This window comes from Zootoca vivipara, chromosome 5 (assembly GCF_965207765.1).
Source record: "Zootoca vivipara chromosome 5, rZooViv2.hap1.1, whole genome shotgun sequence".
Lineage (NCBI taxonomy): Eukaryota > Metazoa > Chordata > Lepidosauria > Squamata > Lacertidae > Zootoca > Zootoca vivipara.
In genome coordinates this window covers 78,229,404-78,257,239 of record NC_142588.1, presented here as the reverse complement: position 1 = coordinate 78,257,239, position 27,836 = coordinate 78,229,404, and the positions used below count along the sequence as shown (strand labels likewise).

The 27,836-nt window shown below is 40.6% G+C and overlaps 1 protein-coding gene and 1 non-coding gene across 2 annotated transcripts; both read left to right on the top strand.

Annotated features, from left to right (window-relative positions):
• KPNA4 (karyopherin subunit alpha 4) lies at positions 1-27,836 on the top strand. Its single transcript, XM_035132891.3, has 17 exons — positions 1-334; positions 8,707-8,751; positions 10,741-10,830; positions 10,910-10,939; positions 11,020-11,072; positions 13,176-13,271; positions 13,366-13,451; positions 15,138-15,224; positions 16,547-16,716; positions 16,798-16,842; positions 17,817-17,948; positions 19,944-20,072; positions 22,206-22,310; positions 23,270-23,341; positions 24,867-25,029; positions 25,259-25,353; positions 25,914-27,836. Exons 1-17 carry the CDS (start codon positions 266-268, stop codon positions 26,010-26,012), a joined length of 1,566 nt encoding a protein of 521 aa, XP_034988782.3. The 5' UTR covers positions 1-265; the 3' UTR covers positions 26,013-27,836.
• On the top strand, positions 21,041-21,345 carry LOC118094122 (small Cajal body-specific RNA 7). Its single transcript, XR_004693731.1, has one exon.

Genomic DNA, 27,836 nt, shown 5'->3' with positions numbered 1-27,836 from the left:
GCCCTGGGAAGGCCTAAGCCAGCGGGGAGCGACTTGAGCAGGCGAGAGGAGGAGGAGGAGGCCGCCGGTTTGGCTCGCCAGCCCGCCACTAGGCCAGGCCAGCCAGGGAGACCCGCCGCGGCGCCGAAGGGAAGGCGAGCGGGCGAGGCGAAGGGGCGGAAGCGGCGCCGGGAAGAAGGGGCCCGGCTGGGTCCGGCCTGGGTGTCGACGGAGAAAGAGGAGGGAGGAGAGGCAAGAGGAGAGGCCGCGCTCCCTACCTCCCGCCATGGCCGACAACGAGAAGCTGGACAACCAACGGCTGAAGAACTTTAAGAACAAAGGCCGAGACCTGGAGGTAGCTCTTCTCCCTCCTTAGCCCGGGCAGCGGCCTAGCAGCCCGCTTCGCGCGAAGGGGTGGGCCGGCAAGCGAGGACGGGGATCAGTTCGGACAAGGCCTCCGCGCCAAAGGCGGTTGGCTGTGGCGTCTCTGCTAATCTCCCGTGGCGGGGCCTACCTACCTCGAGGCGAGGCCTGAGCCGGAGTCTGCCGCTCCGTCAGCGGAGAGACAGGGAAGGCCGGCCGGCGGGTGGGTGGGGTTGGCTGACTTTTCCTCACGAGGGGACGCGTTGCCACTCTGTACCCGCGGGGTTTGGGAGGGCCTAGGCCTAGCCGCTTCTGGTCGCCGTGGCGGGGATGCTTGGCGGGGGGGGGCGTTGGAGGAGAAAGCGGGGCAGGCCTTTTCTGCTACTCCTTTTCCGTCCTGGGCCTCGGACTTTCCCGGCAGGCGGGTGGGAAGGGACAGTAGTTGGGGCCAGGCAGGTTAGCAGAGCGGGAAAAGGGAGGGGGCAGTAGCCCTGCTGGAGCGGATGGAGGCGCCCCTCTCTCCCCACCCACTCAGCTGCCTGACATGGAAACTGCCTGTCAGATGACATGTTTTCTCTTCTGTTTTCTCTCTCTCCGCTTCCCGTGACACGCGTTTTCTCCGTAGGAACCAGACTTTGTGAGCTACACACCACGGCAAAAATAGCTTTTAGGGCGCCACATGTATATGTATATGTGTGTATACACACACACACACAGACACACACACACAGAGAGAGACACACACACACATAGACACAGTATATATACAAACAAACTACCGTGTTACTTGACAGAACTCGATGTAATTAGCCTCCTTAGCCACACTGTCACGGTGCAAACAGGCAGAATACACATTCAGCATTTTAAAATATGTAAAAGCCCCAAGTTGATCATATTAAAACCAAATTTTAATCAGTGTTTCTTCAAAGGTGGCGACTGCTCCCAGAACCATTCACCTGTGTTCAGCAGAAACATGTTCACATGCATTTTTTTTTAAAATGCTAGTTTAAACTTAAAGCAGTTAAATGGGAAATATTTCCAAGTATATCTCACCAAGTTGACAGTCTGTCTTCCCTGTGTTTAAAAATAAAATAAGGGTATGACTTCAAGTGTCTCGTCAAAGACCTGGCTTTGGATATAGTCAGCTGTGGAGAGCAAAAGCATGTAAACATAATTACCCCACTTTTCAGTAGTGTAGAATATCAATACAGGTTGGAGCAGCTCAGGATTCTGTCCCAAGTTATACACCACAAGGCATTTCTGAGGATGTGCCAATCCCACCCCACCCCCTGGTGTGCCATGAGATAGTTTGTGCCCCTAGATGCTGAGCTATGGAACATGCAGTCACACAGTTCTGGTGAGCAGATACATGCCAATCACTTGTCTGTCTGGCCACCCATGGCACTTAACATGCATTTGTTAAGTGCATGAAAGCAATATGTCCTACGGTAGTTTATATCTCTCTTGCCCTGGGAATTGCTGGCAGGTAAACAGTCCTTTAGCCTCAACCTTATGTTTAAATTGAGAAGATAGTCACAGTATAGCTATTATTCTAACTTAAGACTACAATCCTATATATACACCTGTCTGGATCAAATCCCATTGAATGTATATAAGATGGCACTTCATGTTTCATTTAGAGAGGCCTAAAAATCACAATTTTTCCTAAAGTGAAAGTGTTTAATTGTGTGAGGTTGAGGATTTTTTTCAAGAGCCTTGATCTCTCCGAAAAAACTGTAGTTCCAAGAGTTCCCAGAAGAATCCATGACTTGTATACTGCTGCCCTCTGCTTTTCATTTTTTTCATAGAAATATTGTGTATTTGAATAATCAGATGGGAAAATATCCTAAATTTTTGCCCTTCGATAATTTACCTGCATAATTACCAGCAGCTAGCATAACTTTTCAATTCTTCATAAATGTCATGTATTCTAGGCAGCAACTGCTGAACATTTTGCATCTGTTCTGTGGTATGCTTATTTAAAGCTTTCATTCAAAACATGAGAAATACTGGAATTAGTCTGTCAGCTGTTGACATGGTAACTATACAGCTTTTTAAAACGAGGGCTTTCCCACTTTGCTTTTCTGTAGAGTAGGATTGTACAGCACTCTATGGGATATGGAACTGAATATTTCATGGTAGCCCTACGGTACGTTCCACTTTCCTGCTCTCCTGAAAAACAGACCTTCTGCCTGAGTCCTGTGCTCCCAGGACAAAGGGATCCCCAGTATTGAATCAAATTCCTTAGTCATCCAAAATCCATCTGTCTTTGTGACCATGATCTGGATTTACTTACTGATCTGCTGTTTCTGAATAGGCATATTTAACCTAAGCCTTTATAACACTGTATATTTTACACTGGATCACTTTTAATTCTAATAAGCTTTACAGTTCAATCCCACATGTGTTTATTACTTAGAATTAATTCTTATTCTATTATGCTGGTCTTGATCTCCAATAAATATGTTTAGAATTGCAATCTTAGTTTCCAAGGTGCACTTGGAAAATCTAACATGATTTAATTTTCAGGAGTTTGTAAAGCACCCATTTTTTGCAGAGATAAATTTTGAAGCCCTTGTGGTCTCTTCCAATTCTATGATTCTATGAAGCAGTATTTTTACAGATAACTTTTGATCGTTGTAAGATAAAGTAATGAAAAGGACAGGGGGAAACATTATTTATGCCGGTGTACGAGATACCGGCTGTCATTTAGAAATTAGTGTCTCTGAGGCTCTGATTGCCAAAGTATTCATGCACCCTGATCCAATTATTTGCTGTGGGTGCAGGATATTTAATGTGCATTTAGAGTCCCCCTCCATCCAACAAACTGCATATATTCCTTGAAAAAGCCTAGGATGCTCAGATCTACATTCTGTGGATTTCTTGGGGTAATTGAGCACACATAGAGTTATGTCACAGTAATAAGACCATTAGGTTATACAAGATAACATCTATCAGGGGAGCAAATCAATAACACAGTTCCACACTACTTAATGGTAAACCTATTTTGTAAAGTCAAAACACAGGCTTTTAAACTAGCTTTGTGTTTTAAACAATTAGATGTATTGTGGAGTTGAACAACCAGCTTGCTGTCTTTTTTTCTTTTTTCTTTTAAACCTATTGGAGTAGTGGGGTTTGGGGTTAATGGAGGCAGGTCCAATTAAGTTAGCTGATGGTACCAAACTGGAATGGGTAGCTAATGTGGCAGAAGACAGAATGTGGATTCAAGATTACCATAACAGATTGAATAACTGGGCCCAAACTAACAATGAATTTCAGTTGGGATGAATGTAAGGTTCTACACTTAAGCAGGAAGAACCAGCTGCATAAATATAAGATGGGGGACATCTGGCTTACCAGTAGTACATGTGAAAAAGATTGGTCTTACCTAGACCACATGCTTAGCTAATACTATTCTAGACTGCTTCAACAGAAGTATAATAATCCTGATCAAGGAAAGTACTGCTTTAATCTGTCTTGATCAGACCACACCTGAAGTACTGTGTCCCGTTCTGGGCACCACAACTTAAGGATATTGACAAGCTGGAAGGTGATGTGCAGAGGAGGGCAACCGAGATGATCAAGGGTCTGGAAACCATGCTTTATGAGGAATGGTTTTAAGGAGTTGGGTATATTTAGCCTGGGGAAAAAGAAACAGAGGAGATATGATAGCCATCTTAAGATAACTAAAGGCTGTCACATGGAGGATGGAGCAACCTTGTTTTCTATTGCTCTGGAGGGTAGGACCCTCAACAATGGCTTCAAGTTACAAGAAAGGAAATTCTGACTAAACATTAGGAAGAACACTGACAGTAAGAGTTGTTTGACAGTGGTATGGACAGTGGAACTCCCTCAGGAGCTTGTGAACTCGTCCCTTGGAGGTTTGTAAGCAGAGGTTGGATGACCATATGTCATTGGTGCTTTAGTTGAGATTCCTGCATTGCAAGGGGTTGGGCTAGATGACCCTTGGGGCACAACTCTACAAATTGGTGTTTCTCTGACATTGACCTGTAGCAACCTTTGCTATTAAAGGTAAAGGTACCCCTGACCATTAGGTCTAGTCACGGACGACTCTGGGGTTGCAGTGCTCATCGCGCTCTATAGGCCGGGGGAGCCGGCGTTTGTCCGCAGACAGCTTCCGGGTCATGTGGCCAGCATGACAAAGCTGCTTCTGGTGAACCAGAGCAGCGCACGGAAACGCTGTTTACCTTCCCGCCGGAGTTGTACCTATTTTCTATTTGCACTTTGGCATGCTTTCGAACTGCTAGGTGGGCAGGAGCTGGGACCGAACAATGGGAGCTCACTCAGTGGCGGGGATTCGAACCGCCGACCTTCTGATCAGCAAGCCCTAGGCTTTGTGGTTTAGACCACACCATCACTCGCATCCCTAACCTTTGCTATAGTTCTCTCCTAATGCATGTCATAGATGCATTATGTAGTGTGATTTGAATTTTTTCAAGTGTCATTATGCTCAACAGTTCCTTCAGAAGTTGTTCTGCCCTGCTGTCATCAGCAAATCCTACTTGTATAATGTTGCAATTTTGTATTGATGCTGAAGCTTAGGGACATTACATTCTGAATGTTACACCTCTGAAATCTCTGCTGGTTTGTAGTTGGAGTGTGGGAAGATCTAGGACCTTCCTGAAATATTTTGCTACATAGTTCAAGTGCATATTGAGTGAGATGCATCACAGGATCTTCTACAACAGGGGTTCCCAACAAAATTTTCTCGAGGACCCCTCGTCGAGCTGCCATTGTGACAAGGACCCCCATTAATTCCTAATCCTAAAATTAAAAAGTAAGAGCCAAATTAAGAGTCTTTTTATATTTTATATTTATACATTTTTTACAGTTACAACAGAGTACTCCATCAGTATACAGTTAGTTTTAATTTTCAGTTCTTAATGAGATGAGTTAAATCTGTCCTTTGAGTCCATTATTTCTGAAATATTAGGTTCCAAACTTGAAACTTTCACTCTGAAATCCGACCGCATGTCGAGCCGATTCCTATATTTGTTTTTCATGAAACACATGGAAGAAAATGCTTGCTCACACCGATATGTGGTTGCAAATGGAAGGATCTTTTTCATTGCCTTATCTCCAAGTTTCTTGTAGTCCTTGCGGCATACAGCAGAACTACTGCCTCTATCTAATTCTAGTTTTGCGCTAGACTCTGCTCATGCAGGAAGCGGCCAAAACAAAAAATAGTTAATATATTTTTTATTCTAATAGGATCTTGAGGACCCCTCTGGCATAGCTCGCGGACCCCTGGGGGTCCCCGGACTACCTGTTGGGAACCACTGTTCTACAATATTTCAGAGGATGCTGACCCACATTTCTGATTACATGTAGTCATTGCAAGAGATCCTGGGACATAATCTTAGATCATGCACTGTTCTTACTGCTACAAAAATACAGTCACCTAAAGCAACGTTTCCCGACCTGTGGACCCCCAAGAGCATAGCCTGGGGGCAGTTCTGCCCCCCTAACAGAAATCTTGGCTACGCTCATGCTCCCCTGTCCTACTGGTAGAAAAGTAGTTATTTTAATATTTTGTTTGTAAATAGAACTCTATATGGGATAATTTTAAAAAGCAAGTGGTCCTCATCTCACTGACCTGGTGCAAAAAGATATTTTTGTCCAGAGGAGCCCTGGCTGTCTAGATAAAACACTATAGCCCCACAAACCCTTACCTGGGAGTAAGGCTCACTGAACTTAGTGTGGCTTTCTTTTGTGTAGACACTTAGTTATTTACTAGATGCAAGTCAGCAGTACCAGACAACCCCGCTCAGCTAGGTGCTGGGGTGGATTGCACCCTGCGCCGTGCAGAGCCAGGCCCAGGCTGCCACTGGGTCCAGCACTGGCGGCACCAACAAGCAGCTCTGACTCGCACTGGCCTACCTATTGCCACTCCACCCCTGCACTTACCTGACCTGGGGGTTCTGGATCACGGGATCTACTGATCAAAACGAGAGCCTCAGCGATTGCCCTCTCCCATAGAAAACAAACCAGGACTGCTCTAAGAAAACACACATGGCAAAAAGAAGTGTTAGGCCCCAGTGCTGGCCAGAGTCTGTAGCAATTCAGTGTACCATGGTATTGTTTTAAGTGATCCCTGAGACCATGAAAATACAGAAGAAAATTGAAGGGCTGTGTTATCTTTAAGATTCATGCCACCTGCTGAAGAGGCAATTCACTTTGTTTTAAATTTAAACTAACTTGTCTCTGCTGCAGTGGAAATGTCAAAGAATACAGGGCCAAGGCAGTTTAGGGCAGGCATCCCCAAACTTTGGCCCTCCAGATGTTTTGGACTACAATTCCCATCATCCTTGACCACTGGTCCTGTTAGCTAGGGATCATGGGAGTTGTAGGCCAAAACATCTGGGGGGGCTGCAGTTTGGGGATGCCTGGTTTAGGGCCTTAAAGTTCAGCACCAACACTTCAAATAGTGCTTGGAAACTTACTTGGAGCCAGTGTTGGTTTTTCAGTACCAGTGTAATATGGTCTCCACTCCCAGTCACCAGTCTAGCAGTTGCATACCGGTGCTACAGGGGATGCCTTAGTGATTTTCTGCTGTCCCTTTTAATTTTGCTTGTGCAGTGGCTCTCAACATATTCTCAGATTTTATAACCCACATTTTCATTCCTGCTTGAACTATTGACCCTGTCTGAGTTTAATCAGATATTTTGTATGCAGATGGGTGTGTATTAGAAATGCCTTCCTATAGGAAATCCTTGGTGTGAAACCTCTGGCTGCCGTCAATGCCAGTTTTGGACAATAGAACATGAATGGACATGCCTGAAATATTTATTTTAAATACTGAGCAACAGTACTGTTGGTTAGGTGTTGGATATGGTTGTATTTTTAGATGTTTTCCTTCTCTATAATCTTTCTATGCATTGCTTATTTTTGTCACTGCTTTTAAAGTACTTTTTAATTTGGCACAGATCTATGCTAATTTTTGAAAGCCATAGTATTGGTATGAAAATATGCTTCTTTAAAGCAGTTGTCATTCTTATCTTTAGAACAATTGAAAGTTTCCCTAAAAATATTGGGACAGGGTGATACAGCTTCCTTAGCTGTTTCTCCCCGTTCTTAAAAGTACCACAGTGATGGTAGACAAGGAACAGTGTAGGCAAGTTCCCTGAGCTAAGTAGCAGCAGCAGAACACACCCCACAATTCTCTAACTTTGAGCATTACGGGATGCATGTATACTCAGTCTGCTCAGGGAACTGGCTGAGTTTGGCTTTCCTAGTGAATATAGATGTAGATGCCAGCTGAAGAAAATAAGGGTGTTGTGTGATTAGGGTTGAGAGGATATGTCGCCTAATGTTTTAGAAATCACCCCCACCCCCTGTAATGTACAGGGATGTTTAAGGAAGGAAAGGAAAAGTGCAGTTTCCCTTTCTTGTTCTGGCCCCCCAAATGGCTCGGGTCTGACAGCCAGCCCTAGAATTGATCCTTCTGGGGTTTTTTGTTTTGGTTTGGTTTTTTTGTAGCACAGCAGAAGGTGGTTCAGGAAGCTTAGAAAACAAAAAATATTGATTTTTTTTTCTTCCTCCCTGCTGCTCACACCCATGACCTGATCATGCTATCCTTTTTTTCAGGCCAGGTGGGCTACTGTTATTCATATTGTTGCAGGTTTCACTGGTCTGTATACAATTACTAACAGTTAGTGTTTCTTTTCTGCAAGTACTCAAGGATACGTAGTACTGGCACCTTTCTTTTTCCTAGAAGAAAAGCACTGCTAACATTACGTAGTAGTCAGATGGAGAGACTGAATTTGTATCTTCTGTATCAAACTCACTTTCATGAGAGAATGAGATTCTGCAATAGCTAGGTTACTTCATTTTGCCATAGTGGATGAGGGTATGATCTCTAAAAGCATCACCCATCTCCTTGGCTGAAGCTAAGCAGGTCTGGTTCTGGTCAGTGTCTAGATGGGTGATCTCTGCTTTGGGTTCTATGATGGAAGAAAAGTAAGATATAAATAAGAAAAATAGACATGAGAGCTATAAAAGAAACACCATGTATTAACAATTAAACAATTAATTAACTAGACAATTTAAAATGTGGCCCCAGGCTTCTCCTTAACTAGTTACATTGGTTTGAATACCTACTTTTGAATACCTACTTTTCTTTCATCAAATTTCTAATGCTAAATATTCATTTTTAAGGCAGCCAATTCAGACAGCCACAACAAAGGGTATGCAGTTTTCATGCTTCAAATAGTTAACCTAGAATTTCATGTGGGGAATTGTTTGAGCCCCACATTGACATTTAGTTCTTGAGACACTGTAGTTTGTGCCTTAATAAACAGTGGAAGCTAGATGTAACTTTCTTGTGTAACTTTAACTTTCCAGACTATGAGAAGACAACGAAATGAAGTCGTTGTGGAATTAAGAAAGGTAAGATTTAATGCTATTTATCACCTAATTTAGTGTGGGCTTGATCCAATCCACTGCAGGTGCAGCAGTCCCCATAAAGCAGTGGTTCCCAAACTCTATTCTCAGGGCCAGACTTTTAGAATAAAAATTGGTTTATGCCACACACACAAAATATTGATAATAAATATATTGGAAAACAAAAAGAAAAAACTCTGAGCAGTGCTTGATTTTGAAAAAATACCTATCCATATTCTGCAAATAAAAAAATATTACTATACCTGTACTATACCGTACTATACTATACTATACTATACTATACTATACTATACTATACTATACTATACTATATAAATGTTCCTTTGACTGTCCTTGAATCTTCCCACCACTCTTCCATCGTCTGCCACACCAGTGTGGCGCGCCATACCTTTGTGAACCACTGCCATAAAGAATAAGAGATGTGCTCTGTTCCCTTCCCCCATGTTAAAGAATTGTCTGATCAGTCAAGGAACATGAGCCACAGAAGCTCTGCCCATTTTAGACTGGATCAAGCCCATAATCTCTAGCAATTATCTCCTGAATTGCATTGTTTTAAAGTAATGTAACAATCATGCCTTTTTATTGACAGCTTTAAGAAATTGCTCAATTTCTCTTTTCACTTAGTATGTTTTGCTTAATATATTTATGTTGTCCTGAAATTTCCTTGCTGTACAATTGCTTTTTTGTTTTGGTGTATATCACTGATAATACTTCTTTTCCTTGTGTAGATACAAATTGCACTTAAGTTTAATTGGGCATGTGTAGCAAGGAAAATCCTTTTCAGAAATAATTGGGGTTATTTTATTAAATGAATTAGGAGAATTTTGGCTTGCACTTTAAAAAATACCCTTATGACTGCAGAAAAAGTTTTAAAATACATGTGTGATGATGCGTGCTCAGAATTTAGAGGAGGTTTACAGAGCTTCCAATGTTCGGGGATGGATATTTGCTCTACATACTCCTTTCTCTCTCATTGCTGCTGTTCCTTGATTATTGCCATGTAAGGCACATTTCTGCACAGACAACTTGCTTTTTGCTTGCATCACTCTGCTCCTCCCCAAAAGTCTGAAACTTTGGAGTGGGAAAAGAACCATATCAAGTAAATGCATATATACATATTAATGTAAAATCCATAATCCAATTGTAGAATGCCAGTTTCCTTGGCATACCTATAAGAATTTTGTTTGAGAGTAAATAGGTTGGCATCTATCTATATAATTGGCCAAAAAAATTGATTGGTACAGTATTGGGCATTTTATTTATTTAGGTTGGTACCCAACAAAGTGCTTACATTAGTGTCAGGATTTCCTTTTACACAATAAAACTACCCACCGCCCCATGCCCTCTCCAGATCTTCTCAAAAGATTTAGTTATGTGCTGTGAGATGAGAGGGAGGAGAAGTTCCTTTCACTAATGGAACTACATTGTTGGGTACTGTTCTAAGTTAGCTTTTATGCTGCTTTTCAGAATTCTAGGTTTTTCTAAAGTGATTTACAGTAACCTTTCAACTGCATAGTTCTTTTTCATCCACGGCTGCCATTCCTCAACTCCTCCATGTAAAACTCCATGAATTGACCACTCTTTAGTTCCATTACTCTGTTCCTCCCCCAAAAGTTTATGTTCTTTATCATTTAAAACTTTGGAATATGCAAGCTTTAGAATTATACAAAACTGTTACCTATATGAACATAAAATTTAGTTGGCAAATGATCAAGAGTGATTATAAATGTGTACTGTGTCGGGTTATGTAAATCATGTAACACCTTTACTTTTTCTATACTGTAAAATGAATTAAAAGCCTCTTATGGTATTTTCTACCCTTAATATTTTTTATTGCTTTGTACACTGCATTTTTCTTACATTACCTATATTTGCATTTTTTTAAATTTTACAAATATTTATAATATACCTTTAAAGCATTGGGGAATGCATATACGCCTTGTCTGAATGTAATTTGTATTTTGTATTTAAAAGAACAAAAGAGATGAGCATCTGTTAAAGAGACGAAACGTACCTCATGAAGATATCTGTGAAGATTCTGATATAGATGGTGACTTCAGAGTGGTAAGAACTAATTGGTGATTAAATATTATATACGTATGTCTTTTTGAATGCATTTCTAATGCTTTGATATTTGTTTCAGCAAAACACGTCTCTAGAGGCAATAGTGCAGGTAAGTATCTTACTCACTTCTGTTTTTAAAATTCACTTATATTGTGAAAGTCCTGATTTTTAAATATATTTATTTCTTAGAATGCTTCAAGTGACAACCAAGGTATCCAGTTAAGTGCAGTGCAGGCTGCAAGGTAAGAGAATAATTTATTCAGATATGCTTTCTTCTACGGTAGTACAGTTTGTTAATGGAATTGATAGCTGTACTGTGTTATGACTGGAAATGTTGGTTCTTCGGCTGCTCTTAATGTGAACTCTACTTTGATAATCTGTATTTGACATATTCTAAAATGGTTTGGAGCACAAGTTGATCAACAATTGAATTCCATTTTTCACATGCAAATATTGATGAAAGCAATATTTCACAAATATTTCACTTTTATCTTGGAATACCAGGGCCATCTTAACAGTTAAATTAAGAGAGAATTTAAAAAGAGCCAAAGAAAGTAACCAGCTTTGGCTGGACAGGGACCATTTCACCACAGCAGTCCATGCTCTTGTAACTTCCAGACTGCCTTGAAGACAAACTGGAAGCGTTAATAAGTGTAGAATGCAGCTGCCAGAATTTTAATGGGTACGGCTAGATAGAGTTGCTTAATGCCAATTTTCAAAGTTATATTGGCTGCTTTTGAGCCCAGTTCAAGGTATAAGAAGTAGTTGCCAGAGTGGCTCTTCTCCTTGTTCCATTGTCAGGGGAAGTCAACTAACCTGCACCTGACATGTAAAATACCCATCATTTAAAATTGATGCTGGTGATCAAGGCTGATTTATTTTCAAAGGTTATTTTAAGGATTTCTAAGTGAGTGATTATCCCAGGGTTATATTTATTCATAGCTTGGTGTCCTTCAGATGTTCTTGAACTCCCAACACCCATCATCCCTGATCATTGACTAGGCTGGATGGAGTTGATAGGAATTATAGTCCAGCAATATCTGGATGGCACCATGTTGGCTACCCATGGTTTCAATATTTTGATGTCATAGTTTTAACTGCCTTTTTTGCCTTTTTGATTTATATTCTGCACTCTGCCCTAGTAACTTAGATAGATAAAGTGTGGTCTATAAATATTTCATTAATATGTTAAAATACTTAATGTCAGTTTTTAAAGGCAGCTCTTCCATATATCAGTGGCAGCAGCTTGACCTGTTCTGTCTTCATGCATTATCTAATGTATTGTGGGTATGAACCTGACTGCTTCAGGGGGAAAAGCAGTTCTCACTACTGCTCTTGCTAACACATGGCCTGATAATGAAATAAACAGCAGTTAGACTCACATGTGTAGTTTGGCCTCATGAAATACTTGACCAGCCAGTTGTCAAGTTCTAAACTCTCTTCTCTCCAATGTATACAATAAACCTTATTTCTGTTTAAGGCAGGGGTGGTGCTTCAGGACTAGAGCCACCCTATACCTTTTTGGTCAAAATGCTTGGCACCTCATACTTTCGCTCACACATGTACCTCTTTATTTTATTTATAAAATTTATATACCATCCTTCATTCACAGGGTGGTTTACAATATAAAAACACAAGAATGCACAATGCAATAATAAATGAAAACAATTACCCCCACCCCTCCCCCAGTTTAAAGGCCATAGATTGTTTAATTAGCCAAAGGCCTTAGAGAAGAGGAATGATTTTGCCTGGCGCTTAAAGATCTGTAACAAAGGTACCAGGAAAACCTCCCCAGGGGAGAGCATTCCACATTTCTCCAGCCATCCATTCTCTCCATCCTGACAAGAACTTTACCCACCAAAAAAGGAGAGAACTAGTCTTATTCAATGCTTTCAGTCACCAGCAATCTTTGTATATGAGGATCTGTAGCAGGATAATGAGCATCTTTTTGTACTGTCTAGCACTCTGGCCCAGGTATCTTCTTTTATCTTCTCTTTTAAGAAGAGGCAAATGGGCACATTTGCTTGCCTTTGATCTCCTTTCGGTTTAATTTTGATTTAAGACATTTTTGACTTCGAAAAATATTTCACAAATGTCAAGAAGGGGGAAAATAAGATAATGCATTCAGACTTACTGGTTTAAATTTAAATTGTATTTGATAGTTACTTATGAAATATCAGAATAATTACTACCATATTTTTTAATTTTTATGTTAAGATAGGAGATTTAGTATGCTGTGAAATCCCTGTTAGCTGCTCTTCGTGTTTTAGCTATAATAATCAATTGGAGCCATTTCAGCTTTGCCTGAAAGTTTGATATTCTACTTTCCAAATATTTCTGAATAGAAAACTACTCTCCAGTGATCGCAACCCGCCTATTGATGACTTAATAAAATCTGGAATATTACCCATATTAGTGCACTGCCTTGAAAGAGATGACAAGTGAGTATGTGCCTTTAAAGGAACAGTTGTTTTCTCAAGCAATTGATCAAAAATATTGTAATAACCTATTGTTTGTTTCTTATTATATTCTTAGTCCATCTTTACAGTTTGAAGCAGCATGGGCACTGACAAATATTGCTTCCGGAACTTCTGAACAAACGCAAGCTGTCGTTCAATCCAGTAAGTTAATCAGTACTTAACTCGTGTAAAAATGCCTTGCTGATCGAGTAGAACTATGGACACGTTATATTTCTTCTTTGGGTATTCACATGTGCCAATGAGTTGGTTCTTTGATGCTATAGCCAGGTTGATTGAAATCTAAATGCTAATCAATGAATCATACGCTGAAAAGGAAGACATGTACATAATCTCTCGCTAAATTGAAATTAAATTTGGATAGCACTGAAGATGTTCCCGCTTTGTGATTAGAAATATGGAATTTAGTAAGTAACGAATTGATTTGGAGCTTGTGGCCAAATTTGCATGTAACACTAAACCATAGTTTAGCATTACAATAATAAGCCTAGTTCCCGCCTTCCTTCTGGCACTACTATGAAGACGCATCCATAAACTTTATCTTCACTTCAGCTTGTGACATCTGAACCTAGACAAACTGTGATTAGTGGGAAACAAGCCAACCAAGCTTTTGAAGCTGACTTATTTTCACTAATTGTGGCTAAGATTAACTGCTGTTTAGGGTTTGGACATCGTTTTGAATATGTGGCATTGCCTTTAAAATATGTATAATCTGAAGAATATCTCTGGAACTATCCACTGCTGATATATGACTGTTTTCAGTGTTTCTTGATTGGTATAAAAGACTTCTTTATATTTTAAAAAAAGAGTTACTTCTCTAGTTTTCTTTTATAATGGGTTGGATCCAGACTTGCCCTTACCAGAGTGGAAGGACTTCGTCAGTTCTCAGAGGGGACAAAGATCCAATGTGGGTTTCCTGCTGGAAAGGTGGTTTCCACCAATTTCCCTGCTGCCTCTGCAAATCCTGTTTAGGGAAGCTTTTAATCTTTAAGAAATTAGTGTATTTTAATATTTCTGTTGGAAGCCGCCCAGAGTGGCTGGGGAAACCCAGCCAGATGGGCGGGATATAAACAATATATTGTTGTTGTTGTTGTTGTTGTTGTTGTTGTTATCATCATCCCAGTGACACCTCTCATGCTATTCCACAAGGTCTCCCAACCCTTAATAGCTGTTCAAGAGGATGCAGAAAGTAGGAGAGATTTTCAGCAGTGTTCACAGGAGGTCTGGATCCAACCCAATGGCTGCTTAAAGATAAAAATTACAGAAAATTGAAAATGTGCTGTCAGTGGGATTTAGTGCCTTACATGCTTAGGAGTTTTCTACAGGAGAAGGATACTGTTTGCAGAGCTTTGCAAAACTGAAGTGGCAATGATGGAGGCTTTATGCTACCTTCAGCCATAATGCAAAAGGAACATAAATAAGTGTGTGGTAATTCCACTTTTACACATCATTGTTCTGTCTGCAAACTGAGTGTGCTACATCTCATTGGGGAGATGTGTTAAGTTCCAGACACAGTTGTGCATCTTCCTTTTTGACAAAATTGGAAAGATTTATTCTGAACATTATAGTGCTGTGGAAGAAGTTAAGAACTGGAGGCTCAGAAAGGTTCTTCATTTTTCTCAAGAGGTTCAGTTCCATGCACTAAGCCCCTGAAATTCTGTATCAGTTGAGTGATAATTAGACAAATTACGACTGCCTGATATGCAATCTGAATATCTTTGAATGAGGAATGGCTGTTTATATATTGCATGATTTAAAGTTTAAATCTTAGCCATGGGGCTATGGAAACTAAAAAAAAGAGTCATAATGATCATTTTCTTTATTTTGCAGATGCTGTCCCACTTTTTTTGAGGTTGCTGCATTCGCCCCATCAAAATGTTTGTGAGCAAGCAGTATGGGCTTTAGGCAATATCATAGGTTTGTTGCATTTCCATGTAGAAACTCCACTACTATGGCAATGAGAACTGCTTAGAATTTTACTACTGAATGAAAGCTGTTTTTCTCCAGCAATTCCTTGTACACAAATCTGTGTGGGGGAGTGTTTTCCCAAAGCATATTTTAGTTAGGCACATGAAGGTTCAGACAAGTAAATCACATGGAAGAATATTACATGAGTTATTCAGGTCATGGTGCACTTATTGTCGGTATTCATCACACAGCAAGCAAAGCTGCCAAGTTGGTGGAATATCTGATACCTATGCATAGCATATGCATTTCTAGTTCTCTGTCTCCAGCTACATTCTTTAAACCAGGCATCCCCAAACTGCGGCCCTCCAGATGTTTTGGCCTACAACTCCCATGATCCCTAGCTAACAGGACCAGTGGTTGGGGAAGATGGGAATTGTAGTCCAAAACATCTGGAGGGCCGAAGTTTGGGGATGCCTGCTTTAAACTATTACAGTTAAGAATCAGAAGTCTATAGCACAGTTAAGAATCAGAAGTCTATAGCTTTTCTGCTGCTGAGCAGCAGCAACCCCCCCCCCCCGGCAACAAAACCCACAAAACAAAACTCCTTGAAAAGGCTTAACCTGTTGAATGTCTACTTACAACATAGCTGTTAGTGACAAAAAATACTCCTGCTTCCCCCCCCCCCCACCTCCCCAAATGATGCAAAGCATTCAAGTTTCCTGAATTTACTGTTGGCTTTTCACAGATTGGAAATACCACATTTCAGTGGATAACCTAGCATGGTATTTGGAGTATGTGGAGGGGAGAGTTCAGATGAGGCATAAGATTTATGGCAGCCAAGGTTCAGATGCCCAAACTTGGAAAAATTCAAGATTAAATTGTTTAAAAGCAAGCAGTGTATTCTAAGAGCATTTGTTGTAGTTATTTCTCTCATAATAAATAGCTACAGCTGTGTTAACAGAACATTGATAGGTACCCTTTTCTCTTTTTTGTAACAAAAAGGGATTTATAATTTTCATGCTTAGGGGTGGAGTGCAGAATCTCCCCTCCCACCGCACAAAATTAAATCTGATTTACAGCTACGCTAAAGTACTGGTTTTCTTAGTTATTTTCTCTCATCAGCAATGGAGAATGTATTGCTGGAGAAATGGATTCAGTTTTTGGGAGTGGCGTCTCTGTCCAGAGGGCTTCAAACAGATGCTGTAGAGCCATCCTTTTTGCTTATTTCAAACTGTTCACATACAGAGAGAGCTATCCTAATGGGGAAAAGAAATTTTGATAGATCAGTGTTTATATTTCTTCTACCCACAAGCTCCTCCATCTTTATACAGGTGATGGACCCCAGTGTAGAGATTATGTCATTAGTCTTGGAGTGGTGAAGCCTCTGCTGTCATTCATCAGCCCATCTATTCCCATAACTTTCTTAAGAAATGTTACTTGGGTAATGGTCAACTTGTGTCGCCACAAAGACCCGCCTCCACCAATGGAAACGATCCAGGAGGTAAAATTACTTCTTTGTTGAAATTTTATCACTTTGAGCTTTCCTGCAGAATTTTGAATACCTTTTTCCTCTTTCTCCTAGATCCTCCCAGCACTCTGTGTTTTAATTCATCACACAGATGTAAATGTGAGTATCTCAATATTGCACAGCCTGTTTACTGATTAATTATAAGCACCTATTGAAAAAACAAATCACAACCTTGCCAGGTTACCCCTGAAAGCAATTTGTGCCTCCTTGGTTATATTGGTGGATACTTGTCAGTCTTATTAACAAAGCAAAAGTCTCTCAAAGGAATAAAACATATTTCAGAAGTCAGTGCTCCCACAAAACTGAGGGACAGTTCACAAATACAGACAACTTGCAGCTTACATGGGGGCTATGGTCCCGGTAACTGTTTGCAGAACAGTTATGTGCACTGGCACAAATCTCATCTCCCACACGGATTGGTGAGACTTGCATGGATTTCCCACTGGTTCTCTTAACATATATCCATAGGCAAGCACTGAGTTGGTGATGGACTGGATCATTCCCTTAAAATAAGAATACCTAAAGACTGAATAGAACTGTCATTCTGGATCTGCTGAGTGGAACAATTCTAGCCTTTTTGGAAGGGCTTAGCGTTTGAGGCGCTATCTGGACAGCCGTGCTCTGTATGCAGCACCCATTCAGTTCAGGAATAAATCTGCAGAACCTGCTTCTCTGTACATTCTGTTCTTAGTTGGGTTGGGACTTAACCTGCAACAAAATCAGAAGCCACTCTGCCAATACATAGGAGAGGCCAGAGGCATTTTGATATAATGTATATACTTGCTGGTGGAAATTAGACAAGTGTCATAGCTAACTGAGGTGTTGGCAGCATAACATGTTTTAAGATTCAGCAGGAAATGTTTTTGAAAGGAAGAATGAAACAAAAATTTGCAAGGGATTTGGTCAGATACCCTCTGTGCTTTATTTTGTGGTATGTTGCAGAAACTTAAAATAGTAAGTAGGCTGAGAACACCACTGTTTTCAAGGGAAAATGCTTCTGTTTATATATGACTCATTGTGTCTTGCAGAACCTCCTTTGTATTACTCTAATGTGTCTTGTTGATTTTGAACAGATATTGGTAGATACAGTCTGGGCCCTCTCCTACTTAACAGATTCAGGCAATGAACAGATTCAGATGGTGATAGACTCTGGGATAGTTCCTCATTTGGTTCCTCTTCTCAGCCATCAGGAAGTTAAAGTGCAAGTGAGTCTTGTACCATTTTTCCTTTATTTGAAGCATTTTACTGACAACATTACATTAGAAATTTACAGTATGCAGCACATTGTATTCTTACTGTGTTCAGTCACTGTGCTTGTCAAGCTCAGAAATGGGCGGGGGGATTCTGACTTTTGAATGTTTCTCATATTTTGTGGAACGTGGAATCGTGTTTTGAATAAACATTTTAAAAGCTGCTGTCCCCATAGGACAAAATAGATTCAAAAAATAAAAGGACAGTAGCTTTCTTTAGTTTCTATTGAGTGCAAGCTTTTATTAACTAGCAAGTTTAATGCTCATTGCAAAAGAGAGGTATTCTTTAATATTTCATTTTATTAGATTTAGGAATATGGGATACGCTATCAGATTAGTGTCAAAATGGTTGAAAATGGGTGCTAGGTCCTTCCACTTCAGTTTTCCAGCTCTGGATACAAACTGCAAGTCGTTGTAGATTGGTTCAGATATACAGTGGTGCCTCGCTAGACGAATGCCCTGCTAGACGAAAATTCCGCTTAACAAAAGGATTTTCTGATCGGAGGTTGCCTCGCTATGCGACGAGATTTTCTATGGCCACCGCTTCATCTTGCGAAGCGTGGCCATAAAAACCTCCGATCAGAAAATCAGGGCATTCATCTAGCGAAAGGGGAACCAACTGTAGCAAGGGAAGAAGGCAAAGGAAGCTCAGCTGAGAGGCGCTGACAGCTGTCACCGCCTCTCAGCTGATCTCCCTTTGTCTTCTTTCCCTGCTGCAGCTGGTTCCCCTTTGGCAGAGACCAGCAGAACACAAAGAGGAACTAGCGGGGGAGGAACTAGGTTCCGCCCGCTTGCCTTCGCCGAGGCGGCGCTTTCTTGGTGAAGGCAAAGGGGCGGGCTAGGTAGGTGTCCCCTGCTTGCCGGCATGGAGCGCGGTTTCGGAGGTCTCCGAGGCCGCGCTCCATGTCGGGGGAGGCAGGCTTCTCGCCGGCATGGGGCTTGGCAGAGGTGGGGGAAAGGCGCAGGATCGTTCCTTCGCCTTTCCCCCACCCCGCCCGACAGAGCCGGATCCGACGAAGCTTCTGAAGCTTCGTCCGATCCGGCTCTGTTGTTGGCAGCAGCGGCGCTTGCTCTCTTGGCTCGGGGAAGCGCCTGCCTGCCTTCCCCGAGCCAAGAGAACAAGCGCCGCCGCCAACAGTCTCTCCCCCCCCCCCCGGAGCCCATAGGAACGCATTAATTGACTTTTAATGCATTCCTATGGGAAGCGGTGCCTCGCTAGACGAAATTTTCGTAGGACGAATTCAGTCCTGGAACGAATTAATTTCGTCTAGCGAGGCACCACTGTAATGAAGTATATGGAGAGGTGGGGCTGAGTTCTTTTTTGGACTCTGATTTGTAACCTGCCTTTTAGCAAGCCATTGCTTATCATTCAATCTGACACAACAAATCAGGCTTTGCACAAACCATTGTTTCTCAATTTAGATGCAATGGCCAACTGATTCACTGAGAGCCAGGAAGTTACTAAGTGTGTGGCTCTAAGGTTTATTTGTGTAATACCAGCTCAACCCATTACCATTTTCACCATCAAATTTGGCTCAGGAAAAAGATGAATCTGCTACTCAGCACAGTAGCTGTTTCATAAATCATAATTCTTCAAATCTTTCATTGTCAGATTTGTAAAGTTACAAGTTTTTATTTTTGGTGGGGGTGGGGCACAGAACCATGTCTTCTACCTGATTTAAGTGGTACAGTTAATCTAGTAAAGCTGTGTAGTGCAATCCTATGCATGCTTACTCAGAAGTAAATGTGCATAGGATTTCAACCATAGCTGCCAAGTTTTCCCTTTTCTCGCGAGGAAGCCTATTCAGCATAAGGGAATTTCCGTTAAAAAAGGGGAGAACTTGGCAGCTATGCCTCAGTCTAATCATGTAGTCTTAATACTATAATGCTTGATTTTAAAACATGCTACTCAAGCTATCAGGTTTTAACTTTTGAAATGTTTTGTTTCAGACTGCCGCACTCAGAGCTGTAGGAAATATTGTTACTGGTACTGATGAACAGACCCAAGTAGTTCTGAATTGTGAAGCTCTTTCACACTTCCCTGCCCTATTGACTCACCCCAAAGAAAAAATTAATAAGGTATGAAAATGGGCATGATGCTGAATGCATGAAAATTGATACCAGGGGACTATGTGACATATCTATCAAACAAAAGTACAGGATAATCGTCAATCTCTTTACTTGAAAAGTTGTTCTGACTTTTGTAGAATTTGTAATGTAGCAATTCCTTTGCAAGGAGCATATTTGTTTGTTTCACAAAAATTATACTGCTTGGTTGCAGTAAAATCTCTTAAGCAATTTACAGGTAATACAAAATTATAAATAAAAGCAGTTTAAAAAATTTGAAGATAATTAAAATCAACAGTAAAAAAGAATGAAACACATCAACATCTACAAGTCTGGATAGGTTTGCCTAAACAATAAAGCTTTAAACGGTCATTGGAAAGAGTACAACGGAAATGTCTGCCTGAGGAGTCTAGACAGGTAGTTCCAAAGTCTAAGTGCTGCAACACTGAAAGATTGATTTATTACAGCTGTGTAGCAAGTATTATGTAACAGTGTCAGTTTCACAGATCAAAGCATTCAAGTGGACACTTACAGGGTGAGGCAATCCCACAAGTAGTTTAAACTTCAAGAAAACTATCTGAATAATGTAGCAACCTCCTATAACTTGACAGTTTGAGGTGGTCATTCAGTCCATTATTTTTGCTTTGCCATCTCACAGTGGCACTGAATAATGTTTCCCCCCCTGTTTAACATGCAAAATCCTGCTTTCATATGAAAGCATAAAACATAAAATGTATCGTGATGCATCAGATATAACCGTTTCTAGTCCAGCATTGTTCTTGGTTATGGTTATTTTATTAATTGGGATTTTTTTTGTGCCCTGCCCTAAGATCAGTTATAATGAAGGGCTGGACCTAAAATAAATATTACAAATAATATCCTAGCAATTGGTGGCCTTTAAATATAAGGTGGCTCATCAAAAATTGGTCAGTGGTTCTGCAGCCTGTCTTTTGCCTACACCTGAATTATAAACTGACTCTTGGAAATGATGAAATGGAGGTAATAGGGAATAGTAAGGGGTGTGTATATTAGGTAAGGGGGGCAAATTTTAGTCTGAAGTAAAAGGGGTTGGTTGTGTAAAAGCTATATAGTGATGTAAACTGTGGGCACTGATAAAGAAGCTGTTGATTTCGCAGTGCATCTGAGGCCTTGTTGCTAAATCATCTGGGTTTACTGCAACATTGCCAGTGATTAGAGCCCAAAATAAGCTCGCAGTTTGCATCTAGACATTTTAAACCTCTAACAGGTTCCTTTTGTTAGGCAAAAGGAATGTGATCTGATCCAAGAGTTCAGTTTAATGACACCTAAAACATATGATTTGGATTAGGGAATCATCAAGATTTAAATGGGAAACAAAAATTACACATTCTTTGGGTTCTACATTTAGCAAAAAATATTTGCACTAGTAGCAACTTCATTTATGCTTCTGTGGGTAGTTTTTTTTATAAAAGTAAGTTTTATAGGTTACTTAACCACAGAACTTTCTAATATACTTACATAAAGTACATTATAAAATTCTGAATAAAATACTGGTAAAATCCACCAACTGTTAAACAAGTATAGATAAAATTGTCAAAATATAAACAAAATGCTACAGCTGGCACCTGTTATACTACAAACCATCTAATACTGATCTTTCTTCTAAGCTGCAGTAGTGTTAAAGCCAATTTTTAAAAATGCATGTTATCCTTGGGTATTGTTACTTGAAACTGAATCCCAGTAAGAGACACTCCGTCTGAAGGAGCAGGTTCATAGTTTGAGAGGGCTCTTCAATTCCAAGCTGTCACTGTCGGACTAGGTAGCTTCCGTGCCAAGAAGCAACTATGCCCCACTCCAACTAGTATTATAGCTACAGCTATTCCTGGAGTGAAACAACTTGTCCTCTCTTATCCGTGCTCTAATAAACTTCTGTATAAACTATTGAAATGCAGGCTGCATCATTCTGCTTTTGAAGACAGTCCAGTAGTTGTAGCTGATGCAGAATTCCGCTGCCTGGGTGGTGTTAAACAAATTTAAATAGTTCTCAGTTGTGCTTGTATTGCACCTTTAAGAGAAGTCTAGCTCTGCAGAGATTGATTAATACTTTCATTATTCAAAGTATTTCTTGTTGATATTTTTAAAATCACGGTTTTGTTGTTGTTGCAGGAAGCTGTTTGGTTCCTATCTAACATCACTGCAGGAAATCAGCAGCAAGTCCAGGCGGTGATAGATGCTAACCTAGTGCCAATGATAATACACCTTTTAGATAAGGTTAGACAAAACCAATCTTTTACTAAGCTTTTGTCTTGTTCTATGTGTGTTTTGTACTGAAACAGCCGTGGAACATTAGTAAGATAAAATGTGCTGGTTGGGTACGTATGCTTGATGGAGGGTTCTAGGCCACTCTTCCCAGTAAGCTGGTTTTTCCAGCTAGACAGGTGCCTGTCCCCAAGAGACCCACAGTCTGAGTAATTCAAAGTAATAATTAAAGCAGCAGAGGCCTCCAGGTTGGATAGGAAGTGCTCAACTTACTTCCTATGCCCACCAATCCTCCCCTGAAAATCCCCACCCACCTATTACCTTTTTCCTCTGCTGGGCTTTTTCCAGTCAAAGAGATTTTCTTCAGTACTTTCCTCTTCTCCCTGTACAGGCGTACCTCGGGTTACGTACTTGGCGTCCCCGGAAGCATTAACTTCCGGGTTCGCCACATGCGCAGAAGCGTTCTGCACAGTTTGCGCATGCGCAGAAGCATTCTGCGCATTTTGTGCTTGTTCGGGTTGCGTACTTTTCGGGTTACGTACCGCACCCCGGAACGAATCAGGTACATAACCCGAGGTACCACTGTACTCCCATTTGATAGGGAGCAGATAAGCAGTGCTTAGGTCCTTGTTTCAGATGAAAGATCAGGTATTGTAGCATCTCTTCAGTCCTTGGTGTGTACACCCAACTTCCATCAGCAACAGCCAGCATGGCCAACCATGAGGGATTATGGAAGCTGCAGTCCAAAAAATTCTGAAGGGTCCCAGCTCTTCCTGCTGTGGCTGACTTACACCTCAGATGCTGGCGTCCTGAAGCCGGTTGTATGTCTTAGCTTTGGAATATGGAGACTGCTCATCCACTGTTTTTCTTCTGTGGTCACAAGACTGATGCCTGAATCAGCTAATGTTGCTTGCCTGAGTGTACCCCCTGTGTAGACAATAAATATACTCCTTCAACTGTCTTCTCTTTAGGGTGACTTTGGTACACAGAAAGAAGCTGCTTGGGCTATAAGCAACCTGACAATCAGTGGAAGAAAAGATCAAGTAAGTAACCTAGTTTGACTGACTGACTGACTGACTGGCTGGCTGTTTTAAAACAGTAAAGGAACGTACAAAACAGGAAACACAATTCAACCAAATAATAGCATTTAGAAGTGTTACTGATTTCAGTGGGAGAGTTTTTAAGCAAACACTTAATTCTTCCCTTGACATCAGTGGGACTTGAAAGTGTGTAACTTTCACTGGATTATACTAGATCAAAGCCACAGCTGGGTCCTCTTGCAAGAATCGCCTTATACCACATTGTGCTGATTATTTGATACTTGCCTTTAAAATATCAGTTCATCCACTTTGAACCAATTCTGATCAATTTCATCCAGACCAGTGTAGAACTTTTACGTTTCCAAACTCTACTTAAAAACCTCCAGTCCACCACCTTCCAAAAGAGTCCATTCCGCTGTCGAAACATTCCTGATGTTTTGTTGGAATCTCCTTTCTTGTAACCTGAAGCCATTGATATGGGTCCTATCCTTTGGATTTCTCTTGAGCGCACACATGCATATAAAATGCCACAGACGGGAGAGCTGCGTTGTAGGCCTTGAACGTAGGGCTAGCAATGACGTTCTTTCTCAACTGGTGGAGGGTGGGGAGAGGAATAAATCAGTATTTTATAAGCATTTCTATGCTCAAGAGAAGCTTGTTTCACAGTAGATGTTCCTGCAATAGGGTTTTCCTGCCCTTCGCACTAAAGTCCTGTGCACCCCACTGACGGAGGAAGAGGAGTGGGGAGCACCCCGCCCCCGGCGGCGCGATCCCAGTGGGGTTCCGCCGCGGCTGCCCCCCGCCCCTGGGATGCACATCATGCCCCTGCGGGCGGCACATCCCGCCTCCAGGACGCACGCGAGCCCTGCCTGCACTCCGCCCCCCGGTGCCAGAGCATGAAGCTCCGCCACTGGTGCACCCCTCTGAGGGGCAGAGACCTTCCAGAATAGTATGGGATGTGGTGATGTGGAATCCGGAGAAATAGGGGAGAGTGCAGCAAAAATGAAGCGAAATCAAGTTTTGCTTCTGTAATGCACCTTTGGATCCAAGGTTTGGTTTGGTTTCTTTTGCTATCACTTGGTGTTTCCTGCAGATTTAAAACTTAAATCAGTAGGCTCACAGGTGAGTCTTGCATGATTGATACTCTATTCTAAAAGCCAAGCCCCCTCAATATCCGGAGCTAGAATCCACCAACATACAATAGTTGATTATGTCCAGATTCATTAAATACATATTTAATATGAGTTTAAAAGTCAACTCATATTTTGGTATTGGTTTTAAAGTCAAAACCAATTATGAGTTATTAGATGACATAATACTTCTTGAGTATAGTGAGAATCCTTTTACTTGAATTTCTGTAGGTTTGAAAATGTTTTAATTAACGCTCCTTTTTCTCCATACTCTTAACTTAGTATATTTATTATTATTTCATAATTTGTTTATGGCTTAATCATATAAACCTCCAAGCAGTTTATGTAAATTGTATTGATCCTAATTGGATTAATGTCTGTTTCTATCCCTTTTTTAGGTGGCATACCTAATTCAACAAAATGTAATTCCTCCCTTTTGCAACTTGTTAACAGTAAAAGATGCTCAGGTTGTACAAGTAGTGCTGGATGGGCTAAGTAATATATTAAAAATGGCTGAAGAGGAGGCAGAAACCATAGCCAACCTTATTGAAGAATGTGGAGGTATGTTTAAAAATTTGGCTTTGTATGCCAAGGTCTTAGATTTGATAAAGTGATCTTTCAGTTTTTTGTTTTTGTATTTTTGTCACAGATCTGGAAATATTTTCATAGTTTCTATGGAGAAATATGATTTGTGGACATACTGGTTAACAGTGTGTTTTGAAAAAAACTTTGTTTTCATTTTTACAGCTAGTCTAGGGTTCCTTCAACTTTTTTGTGTTAAACCTTACAGGGCTGGAGAAAATTGAACAGCTACAAAATCATGAAAATGAAGACATCTACAAACTGGCTTATGAGATCATTGATCAGTTCTTCTCTTCAGATGATGTAAGTACATAATTGTGAAACTGAGTATTTTGAAGTAAAGTACTAATTGTTGAAAACCTGGTAGTCGACTTTGGTTGGATTGGAAGATTCTTATTTCTTTATATATATAGATATAGATATAGATACTATTTTTTACTTTGTTTTCCAACATACCCCCAATAATAGCCAAATTAAAACAATAACAATTAATTCCCAAATTATACAATTATGACAATGCCAATCAACTTCCAATTAATACATTTTAGTTAAAGTGGCTCCCCGCATGGTGGTTTGGGTGCATTTCTGATCTTACGTCACTGCATTCCATAATCTTAATCAGTCAGTTACATTTCAGTTACAGTATAATAATAATAATCCCTCAGTCAACAGATACAATGATTTCCATTCGTGATGTTACAATATATAAATTTATAAAGCTTCAAGTGAGGAACTCAAACTATTATCTTTATTCTGCTCGTTCGCCGATGATCCCCTGCTATCGTGGGGGCTGCCTCCATTAAGGCAGGTGGGACTGGAAGCCCGGAAGATTCTTATTTCTGGTCTTTGTGGTTCATTTACAGATAGATGAAGATCCAAGCCTTGTTCCAGAGGCAATACAAGGTGGAACATTTGGTTTCAATTCATCTGCCAATGTACCTGCAGAAGGGTTCCAGTTCTAGAGTGGTATTTTGGAAGTTAGGTACAATGCAGCACTGAATAAAATAAGGTTTGATCCATCAAGCTTGGCTCATGGGATCCGCTGCTGCATTAAATCGGGGAAGAAAATGGTGAAGATTTCATTTGGAATCACAGAAAAGCCCGAATGAAGTCAAGATGGCGAGTGGGTGCGAGTGAGAGTGAGTGGCAAAATGTAATGAAAAACTTCACACTGAATGCTTATATAGGTTGTTCAAAGGAAAAGGGCTACAGGTCAAAGATCTTCAGTGCCTGAGGAGGAACATTGACTTAATTAGCGCAATTGTGGGGGGGAAATGCAGTACTATTCCATCATCAAGCCATGTAAGCATAAAGGAGAATAGGATGCCCATATAAGTCCAAGGAGAATGAGCCCAGGTCTTGCTAATGAAGCACCGTGTGAATGGACAACATTGAGTGAATGTCTGGACTCAGTGCTGTGGGGCCACGTGTGTGTTTCAAATCTGGGGCTCTTTGCTCATGAAGCAGACTTCTAGTCTTGGAGTGGGGTGTGTACGAGAGTATGGTTGTGATGCTGTATGTGAACGCATGCAAGCTTGATTCGCCTTCAGGGGGCTGATAATAACCCTAGTCAATCATCAAAAGGAGTGTATAAGTGTTAACACTGGACACAAAAAACAGAGACCGGTTTAGCAGCAGACTATGGTTTTACTCCTGCAGCCTGTGTTTTGTTTTATTCCCCACCCCTTTTATTTTAGTTATTTTCTTTCCTGTATGGCTTATTACTAGTTGCTTGTAAAGTCAGAAAACTTTGAGGAAGGCTTCCCTGTGCATTTGCACCAGATGACTGTTCATTGTTTACAAAAAAGCTTTCCATATCATCAAAACTAATTTGTGTAGATTTTTTGCATGAAACTCATACAAACGTTTCCCTCTTCCAACTATTGTGTTGCAGTACACAAATTGCCATATAATACTAGAAAACAATAAAACAAGTTTAACACCATCCTTTTCATTTTCAGAGACGACATAAAGCTATTTTTGCATGTGGTAATTTACAGCATAGCTCATTTTTAGATTTTATTGAGTCCTGTAACCAGCTGTTTCTTTTGTGGTAGGATACTGTGCTGTGTTTCAATGTTATTTGTTTTCAAACTTTGTTTTCTATGAAAATGATATGGAAACCTCAAAATAAAATTTGGTGCATATGTACTGCTGAAAAGATTGGAGATGTGAATAGATGTACAAATCAAGTCATGGTTTGAACACCGTTAATAATACCACCTAATCTGTCCAATTGTTCTAGACTTTTTATCTTTAGATGTAGGCAGCCATGAACAATCTATTTTGAGCCACTTTAGAGAGAACTTTGTATTCTTAACTTGCATCCAAAATGCAAGTGGTTTTTATAATTGGAATAATACCTCAGTTTTGAGGTTATGCACACTAAATTAAAAGTGACATTGCAAATATGTAAAAATAAGAACTCTTTATAAGGTGGCTCATTGTAGGAAATGCTGTGCCTTCCCCTTTGAGCACAAGTGTTGCATGAACAACAGTTTGCTATAAGAAAACATACCAGGTTAGCCACCATTAGCATCTATATCTACCTTGTGTTTTTTTAAAATCAGCTGGTAATTCTGAAACGCAGTAGAATGGATAAAGATTATTTTGTGATCATAACTCTTTGTTGGACTAGAGTATTTTTGCAGCATTCCTTGTCATCAGAAACATGGTTAAAAGTTAAAAACTAGATGCAGCAGAAAACTAGCTTGTGAAATTTATCCAAGTAGAATGCAGGCTAGGCTGTCTTGGGAAAATAAACATTAAAACTTACAACAATGTTA